We start from the raw sequence: 9,196 nt of genomic DNA, 5'->3' as shown, positions 1-9,196 counted from the left end.
AGACGCACCTCTGTCTCAGGGCCTCTGCACTGGCTGCTCCTTCTGCCCGGGACACCCCTCCGTCCACTGTCCCCAAGGTTCCCTACCTAACCTGCTTTAGGTCTTTGCTGAAATGGTCCCTTCCCAGGGAGGCCTTTCCTGGCCACCCTACTTAAAGGGACGTTGCCACCCCTCCCTCACATACATTCCCCATCTCTGTTCCCTTCTTCTTTCCTTTCTCCATAACATTTATCCCCATCTGACATATTATTATTATTATTATTTTAATTGCAAGAGGGGCTCTGGGGGTCAGCAGGTGGCATGGTGGTTAAGGGCACTGGACTCCCACATGCCCGACCACAGTTGGAGTCCTGGACCTAGTGGCTTGCTTTCTCACTTTTTTTCTCTATCTCTCTCTCTCTTACTCTGTCCCTCTCTGGTGAGATTAAAATAAATAAATAAATGTGAGTCCTTACACAGTTCCTGGGAGAGTCAAGTACACCCAGCTCCTTCCAGCTTTCACCTCCACTACCCACCTGTCCTAGGGCCCTCTGCAGCCCTGCCCTGCCCTGCCCGACCCACCTGCTCCCACCCTTCCTCTGCCAACAAAGGTTGGGCAGGGTTTTATGGGCTCTGATAAGGCCCTGGCAGGGCTGAAGTTCACTAGCACTTCCTCTTTGCAGGGAGAGCCTAGGGGAGGGGACCCAGATGATCTGCAACTTGGCTGGTCACCAGGGAAGCTGGCCAGAGAAGGGAGACTGGGGAGTGAGAGCCTAGGATCACCGGAAGAGAGACCCTGTGGGCCTCCCCTGCCAGCCACTCCCTCGCCCTCTGGTATAAGAGCCACCCCCACCTGCCATCTGCCACCATTTCCCATTCCACAGCTCTTCTCCAGGACAAGCCACCAGCCCAGCCTCTCAGGATGGCCTTTGTCCCTGCACCGGGCTACCAGCCCACCTACAACCCGGTGAGATACCAGCCAAGCCCTGGCCGAACTCCACCCTGACCCCCACATACTACTCGCCCCTACCCTGATCCTCAGGCCCCCACCTTAGGTCTGGTTTACCCAGCACTGACTGGGCTTGCTCCCCTGCACTGTCTACGCCTTGCCCTCGGCCCCCTTCGCTTCACCATGTTCCCTCACTCGTACCTTCCTCTCTCCTGCTAACGGGCCTGGGGGGCTTTGTGGTGAGGGATAGAGGCTGCTCACACGGCCCCTCCCACAGACTCTGCCATACAACAAGCCCATCCCGGGTGGTCTGAGCATCGGGATGTCCGTGTACATCCAGGGAGTGGCTAGCGATCACATGAAGAGGTAAGACGCTCCCTTGTCCCGGTGGGTGTGGCCTTCCTCCCTCCTTCCACCCTGCTTGGAGAGGGACCCTTTGCCACCAGCCCTGGTCTGGGGAGTGCAGGGCCGGGAGGTCAGATCAGAAGAGGACCCTGGGGCTGGGAGAGGTTAAGGAGGGCTCGCCCTGAGAGATGGCCGCAGAGCTGGGACGTCGGGCTGGAACTGACGCATGCGGCAGCACGAATCAAGGTTACAGGCTCAGAGCCGGGCCTCTGAGTTCAAATCCCAGCTCTGCCCTGACAGGCTGTGTGACCGAGGAAGCTGGCTTTCTGTGCCTGTTTCCCACCTGTGAGATGAGACTCTGGTCAGGATTCAGTATGCAAAACGGCGAGCACCGGGAAGTACGTGCCGTCAGTCTTTTTTCTTGAAGTTCATTTATTTATTGAGAGAAAGAGAGAGAGAGAGAGACGGGGACCCCAGACAGGATCTTGTCAGGCCTCCATCCTCCCACAGCCTTTCAGCCAGCAGGACCACAGTGTACTTGGGACGCTCAGGGATCCAAACCCCCGGCCTTCCGGGGTGGCTCCGTATTTCATGCAGCTCCCTACTGCCTGGCATCGCAGCCGGGCCTCCAGAAGTCTCTCAGTCCTAGGTTTCAGGGCCTTCGTGTAGTGATAACTGGCATCACCTCCAAGAATGCCTGTCTCCTTACTCATTGATTCGTCGGCACCCACTCTGCGCCTAGCGCTCAGGATGGGGCAGGTCGGAGGAGGAGCAGGACAGAGACCTCTGCCTGCAGGAGTCGACAGAGAGAAATCCGACATGTGTGCCAGACTGAGCTGGCCCTGCGGCCTAAGTGACTAAGGGGGCCCAAGTGGCTGGCTGCAGTTTGAATCCCAGCCCTGGTGGCTTGAAAAACGCACCCAGTGTGTGTGCGTGCATGTCTCAGATTCCAACAAGTTGGAGAAATGGAGGACAAGGGACTGCAATGTCCCCGTTTCCCCTGGGGACAGTGCTTTTTCCTGCTCCCTCTTTCCTTCTGGCAAGTGCCTGCCAGGTTCCCTCTTTTATTTTTAAGAATTATTTTATTTAACTTTATTTATTTATTTTTTTGTCTGTCACAAGAGAGGGACAGAGAGAGAGAGAGAGAGAGAGAGAAAGTGAGAAAGCAAGCTGCCAGGTCCAGGACTCCAACTGTAGTCGGGCATGTGGGAGTCCAGTGCCCTTAACCACCATGCCACCTGCTGACCCCCAGAGCCCCTCTTGCAATTAAAATAATAATAATAATATGTTGGATGGGGATAAATGTTACGGAGGAAGGAAAGAAGGAGGGAACAGAGATAGGAATGTATGTGAGGGAGGGGTGGAATCTCACCAGAGAGGGACAGAGTAAGAGAGAGAGAGATAGAGAAAAAAAGTGAGAAAGCAAGCCACTAGGTCCAGGACTCCAACTGTGGTCGGGCATGTGGGAGTCCAGTGCCCTTAACCACCATGCCACCTGCTGACCCCCAGAGCCCCTCTTGCAATTAAAATAATAATAATAATAATATGTCAGATGGGGATAAATGTTATGGAGAAAGGAAAGAAGAAGGGAACAGAGATGGGGAATGTATGTGAGGGAGGGGTGGCAACGTCCCTTTAAGTAGGGTGGCCAGGAAAGGCCTCCCTGGGAAGGGACCATTTCAGCAAAGACCTAAAGCAGGTTAGGTAGGGAACCTTGGGCACAGTGGACAGAGGGGTGTCCCGGGCAGAAGGAGCAGCCAGTGCAGAGGCCCTGAGACAGAGGTGTGTCTGCCCTGACTTGGCAGAGGCAGAGGCAGAGGGTGGGGCGGGTCGTGCTGACTTGGCTGTTCACAGGTGCCTTTGGCTGCATGTGGGGAATGACCAACAGGACTGGGGAGGGAGAGGGAGGCCTCGGGGAGAGATGTCCAGTGCACACAGCAGGGCGGGGCTGCGGTAAATGGAATCCCAGTGGCGGTGGTGTTTTAAGTTGGGGAGACACTGGGGGAGGTGGTGGCCAGCAAAGGGGTGAATGCAGGACTCTGTCTCTAGGGACTCAGGGGAGCGACCCCCCGTCACTTGGGCCAGCAGTACCAAGGTCTGAGCTGGCGCTGAGGTCCAGGGCAGGGAGCTCTGGGGCAGGGAGGGTCAGAGGGGGCTTTCCTGAAGAGGGCCCCACGCATGGCAGGTGGCCGGTGCAGAGGAGGGCCCCACGCACGGCAGGTGGCAGGTGCGAACGAGCTCTTCACGTCCTGCCAGGTTCTTCGTGAACTTCGTGGTGGGGCAGGGCCCTGGGTCGGACATCGCCTTCCACTTCAATCCCCGCTTCGATGGCTGGGACAAGGTGGTCTTCAACTCTCAGCAGAACGGCCAGTGGGGCAGCGAGGAGAGGAAGAAGAGCATGCCCTTCCGCAAGGGCTCCCCCTTCGAGCTGGTCTTCATGGTCTTGGCAGAGCACTACAAGGTGGTGTGGGGCGGCCCTCCCAGCCCTTCCTCTCTGTCCTCCTCTTTCTCTATGTCCTTCCTTCCTCCCTTCTTTCCTTTCTTCCTCCTCCTCTCTTACTTTCCCAGTAGTAAGAAGTTCCTTCCTGCCCTGCTGAGAGCCTCCTAACACGGTGAGAGCCTCCGGCCATCTCATTCTGTGTGTTCTTGCAAAATGTGTCCCCTTGCTGTTCTAAGGAGCTCTGCACATGCGCAAAAGGAAGGGAGCGTCCTGGGAGTGCATGCCCCCGCGCTCCCCCAGTTGTCCTCAGGGTCCCTCCACTTCCCTCTCTACCTCGGCTTCCACCTCCCTTATTATTTAAGGGATATTCCAGACAGCACCTAATGTCATTCATAAACATATCCCTTTTCTTCATTATTCTTTCTTTTTTTTAATTATTATTTTATTGAACTTTAATTAATTAATTTATTTATTTTAATTTGGCCAGAGAGGGACAGAGAGAGAGAGAGAAAGGGAAAGTGAGACAGCAAGCTGCCAGGTCTAGGACTCGAACCATGGTAGGCCATATGGGAGTCTGGCGCTGTTAACCACTATGACACCTGCCAGCCCCCTTTTTATTTTTTTCATTGCCAGAGGGTGCCTGTAGTCACCGGAGAGAGAGAAAGAGAAAAAGAGAGGGAGGGAGAAAGCACCCCCAATGGGGCATGGCATGGGCATGCCACAATCCCTTCTCCATTTCTCCATTCTGTTGGGATTTAGGGCATGCACATGCATGAGCCCAGTATGGCACCATGCCAAGGACAGCAGTTAAAATTTTTTTTTTTTCTCTTTTGGAGAGGTTTTTGCTATAGGGTGCATGCGCTCACCAGACAGACAGAGAGAGACAGAGAGATAGAAAGCGAGAAATCACCGCCCCCCCCACCCCACCCTACCCCCTGGGGAGATGGCCACGCCCTAATCCCTTCTCCTCCATTCTTCTCTCAGGATTTTAGTCATACACACACACATGGGCCCAGCATTGAGTTTCAAGCCACCGGGTCCAGGACTCAAACTGCGGTTGGCCAAGTGGGAGTCCAGTGCCACAGCCACTGTACCACCTGCAGGCCCCATTCCTTTTTTAAAAACACAGTCAAGGATGTGCCAATATCACACCTAAAAGTGAACAGCTCCTCCCTAGTGTCATTGCATATCCCAGCCAGTTCTGATGGTCTCAGAAATGCCATGGGACCTGTCGGCATGTGCTGTGCTTGAATCAGGGTGCAAGTGCCCACACGTGGTAACTGCCCAACTGCGTCGTAAACATTTGGGAATGGTTTATCGCACTGGGACCAGGTAGAGAAGTGTGTTCATGCCCACAGCTCGCTTACTTGTCACAGGGAGAACACACCCGTGCCACCAGCACCTTGGTCTGAGAATAGCCTTTCCAGTCCCAGACCCGCCTCGTGTCTGCCTGGGCCCCTGTTTCCCAAGGGTGGTCTTTATCCTGACTTCTCCCAGCCTGGATCTGTCTTTGAAAGTCTACGCATCTGGGACCAGCAGTTGGCATAATGGCTATGTTGCTGGACTCCCATGTAGTCAACTGTGGTTCGAGTCCTGGACCTGGTGGCTTAAACTCATGTCGGGCACGTGTGCATGTGTGCCCAAGATCCCGAGAGGAGAATGGAGGAGAAGGGATTACGGCATGGCCATCCCCTCTGGAGGGCGATCTCTCGCTTTCTGTCTCTCTGTCTCTCTCTGTCTTTCTAGTGGGTGCACGCGCCCTATAGCAAAAACCTCTCCAAAAAACAAGAACGAAAGAAAGTCTCTGCATCTGAGTGCTGGGCCAGCACCTTCTAGTTCTCACTTGTCGTGTTGTGTGTTGGATGGGGCACACCAGGCCTGCTTCTGATGTCATGTCATCCACCCTCTGAGTTTGCCCCATCCCATGCCTCGGGCTCCCCGTAAATCCACTGCAGCAGATGTCCTAGTGCGCATTCCACATGGCTTAGAAGAGGCGTCTGCTGGATGGGAACCCTGCAGTGGGGGAGACTACCTGGATGTATCTGACCTTGTATGGGCACTGCATTCTTTGTTTTTAAGTTTATTTCTTCCATAAACAAAAGATAGCCCCAGCCTCCGCCAGCCCTGGACCATGGGCACACGTGCTCCCGGCGTGTTCAGGGAGGTCTCTGGACACCAACCCGGAACTGCCTGTGTTGGTCAGCCTTGCAGGGTGCCTCGTTTTGCCAGCCTCAAGCACCGGTTTCTAACCTGATCGCCAGAGCTATAGAGCATGGTTGGGTTCACATCTAGACGGTGCCACTCCCTCAAGGTGTGACTGTGAGCTGGTTACTCTACTGCCTGCAGCCTCTGTTTTCCTGAACCAGGGGGACCATCCCGTGTCCTGCCTCATGGAGCTGCTGAGAGAACCACCGTGTTGCTATCACCACGTGTGGCGCCCGGTCCTGCAGAGCTGGCCCTCGGCCCCCTGCCTGCGCTTCGCACTGCGAAGAGAAACCATAGTGACGTGAAGTGTCCCGAGTTAGGGTAACAAGGCCAGGCCCACCGAGATGGCCACGCACCTTCACCATACCTTACTGGGTTTTCATCTTCCCATCAATCCCAGAGATAAGTGAACTCTATTTCTTTTTTAATTCTTCATTTTTTTCATTAATTCATTTTTATTTATTTATTTTAATGTGACCAGAGAGGGACAGAGTGAGAAAGTGAAAAGGCAAGCCACCAGGTCCAGGACTTGAACCGCGGTTGGCCACGTGGGAACCCAGCGCCCTGAACCACCATGCCACCTTCAGGCCAAGTGGGTTGTATCTTACAGATGAGGAAACAAAGGCTCAGGTAGAGTGACTTACCTGAGGTCACATAGCCAGGCTATGTCAGAGCTAGACCAACTCATTTGGTGTCAAAAGCAGGACTCAGTCCTGGCTCTGCCCCGATCTCCATCCCCAGACCAGATGCTCCATTCCTTCCCGTCCACCAGTCTGCAAACTGACTTTTACCCCCCAGGTCGGCCTCTGACCCGTAGACGCCAAGGTTCCAGACTCCAAGGCTATCCCAACTCACTTCCAAGATATTTGACTTCCAAATCAAAAAGATCCCTGTTGCCTGCTTCCTGTTTCCACCTTCCTGAGACCTCGGATGCTGACCCCTGACCCCTCCTCCCTGCCCTCAGGTGGTGGTAAACGGAAACCCCTTCTATGAGTTCGGGCATCGGCTGCCCCTCCAGATGGTCACACACCTGCAAGTGGATGGAGACCTGGAGCTCCAGTCAATCAACTTCATTGGAGGCCAGCCGCCCCCCAACCAGGTGTGTGGTTCCCTCCTGGCTTCCCGAATTCATTCCCACGTTCGCCTGCTCCGTGCCTGTTCTTCCATCAGCTGATACCAGGGACCCAGGGGTGACCAAGACAGCCCACTGGAAAGACGGCCACATCGCCAGTCAGGGATAACTGCGGGTATCAGGGCCACATGGGGCATGAACAAGAGACTGGGCGAGCCTACAGAAGGGCTTGGCCTCGCAGTGGGGGATCAGGAAGGGCTTCCTGGAGGAGGGGAGGTGAGTAAACTGAGTGAGGAAGCAAAGATAAGAAGCAGAGAGTATTTGAACACATAAGTCAGGAGAAGTTGCCCAGTACCATGAGTCACCTGGGAAGGCCAGCGAGACCACAGTGACTAGCACTGCCTGCCCACCAGAAAGGAAAAGGAGTACAGTCCTGGTGTCGGTGGCACAGGGGACAGCCAAAGCGGCCGGGTGTGGAAACGGGTGCAAACACCTTGGAGAGTGGCTGGGCAGTATGGGGAAAGCTGAACACGCACAGGCCCGGTGGTGGGGACACTCCCCTGGACAGCCACCACCCGCTCACATCCACGGCGACGCCACGGCAGCGCCAACCCGAACAGCCCCAAAACGACCCCGGACCGCGACACACTCTTCAACAGGACAGTGGGTAAAAATGGCGTGCTCCTCACCTGCACGCAGCAGCTGGGCCACTCAGAATGGCGGACTGTCCGAAGGGCAAGTTCACAGCCATAGAAGGAAAGCTCAGAGAGCTAGAGAGTGTGGGATCAAACCACAAGGAAAGGGGATGGGCAGTGTCGCCTGGGCAGAGGCAAAGGGACAGGTGGGGCAGGCACACACTGACTTAGCGACACGCCCACCCACCCACAGCTGAGGGAGCTGCCTGGCTGATTCTCCTGTGACCCGAAAGAGAGTAATACTCTTCGGATCGTCAACCCTATTTTACAGACGCCAGAACTGGGGCACAGAGAGCTTGAGTAACTGGCCCAAGGTCGCGGAGCTGGCCTGCGGCAGGGGTCTGTGCTCAGCCTCTGACCGCCTTGGCCCCCCTGATGAGGAAGGTCAGGCACCTTTCCCCGTAAGGAGTCACAGGCCCGCGGGTGTTCATGAACTAGCCTGATTCGTCAGTTTCCTTTCAAAAAGGAAGCCACGATGGAGGGGTTTATAACGGGCCTTCGGATTTTTTTAGCTGGCTAAGAGGGAAGGAGTTCATTTTGTAAAGGCGAGGAGGGGCCAGCAGCTTCCAGCAGTTAAGGCGCTGGATCCCACGTGGCCAACGTAGGGCTTCAGGTTCCAGATCCTGTGGCTTGAAACCCACGCCAGGTCTGTGCGCGTACATGCTTAAAATCCCAAGTGGAGAGTGGAGGAGAAGGAATTGTGGTGGTGTGGCCATCCACCCCACCCTCCCGGCGCCCCGGAGGTGATTTCTCATTCTTTCTGTCTCGCCTGAGAGTGCACACACTTATGGCAAAAATGTAAAAAAAAAAAGAAAATAGAGAACAGAAGATAGGGAGGGAAAAAGTATTCCAGGCAGAAGAGGCCACTGGTACTGAGGTGTAGTCATGAGAGAGAGAGAGAAAACAGAGAAGCACAGACGGGGAGACACACGCACGTGCACACACACACACGCACGTGTACACACACACGCAGAGACCGAGAGGGCCTAAGGAACTCAAGAGTTCTTTGAGCTCCTGGGCTCAGACTCGGTATTGCCCCAGCGGCAGGTGCGCTTAGCTGGGCCGGGTGCAAATGATGGCTGTGGTTAGAACAAGGAGTCACCCTCGGCCTGGAGGAGGTGCCAGGCGCTTCCACTTCCTGACGCAGCTCTGAGCCAAAGGCACAGGAGGATGAAGGAGGGAGTGCGCTGGGGCAGCAGGGAGACAGGAGGGTACAGAGAACAGAATTTACTGGGTGTTGTCCTACAGGGTTGGGGTGACCTTGGACAGGCCTTGGTGACCCCTAAACATGGCGAGTCTCTCTCCATCGACTGGTCATCTGGGTGTTACCCTTTGAAATCAGAGTTCCCTAGTGGAGGCCCCCTTGGCACCTTCCCGTCCTAAATGTGGGGTCTTCACCCCTTTCTGTCCTTGTGCCCACAGGTACCCATGGCTATCCCGGCTTACCCTGTAAGTACCCCCTGGAGGGGGCCCGTTTCCCCTGAGGTGGGAGCTCAGTGGCTGGGGAGCCC

At 55.3% G+C, this 9,196-nt stretch overlaps 1 protein-coding gene across 1 annotated transcript in view; it reads left to right on the top strand.

Moving 5' to 3' along the window:
• Positions 1-686: 686 nt before the first annotated feature.
• LGALS4 (galectin 4) overlaps positions 687-9,196 on the top strand; it is a 9,888-nt gene continuing 1,378 nt past the window's right edge. The window contains exons 1-5 of the mRNA XM_006161730.3: positions 687-946; positions 1,206-1,294; positions 3,530-3,734; positions 6,883-7,017; positions 9,108-9,134. Of these exons, the coding sequence (XP_006161792.1) occupies positions 902-946; positions 1,206-1,294; positions 3,530-3,734; positions 6,883-7,017; positions 9,108-9,134 (501 nt within the window). The 5' untranslated portion in view covers positions 687-901. The remainder of the gene's footprint in view (positions 947-1,205; positions 1,295-3,529; positions 3,735-6,882; positions 7,018-9,107; positions 9,135-9,196) is intronic.

Source organism: Tupaia chinensis, unplaced genomic scaffold (assembly GCF_000334495.1).
Source record: "Tupaia chinensis unplaced genomic scaffold, TupChi_1.0 Scaffold138910_1, whole genome shotgun sequence".
Taxonomy (NCBI): domain Eukaryota; kingdom Metazoa; phylum Chordata; class Mammalia; order Scandentia; family Tupaiidae; genus Tupaia; species Tupaia belangeri.
Note: the sequence above shows the minus strand (reverse complement) of the source record. Positions and strands in the feature narration are given on the sequence as shown.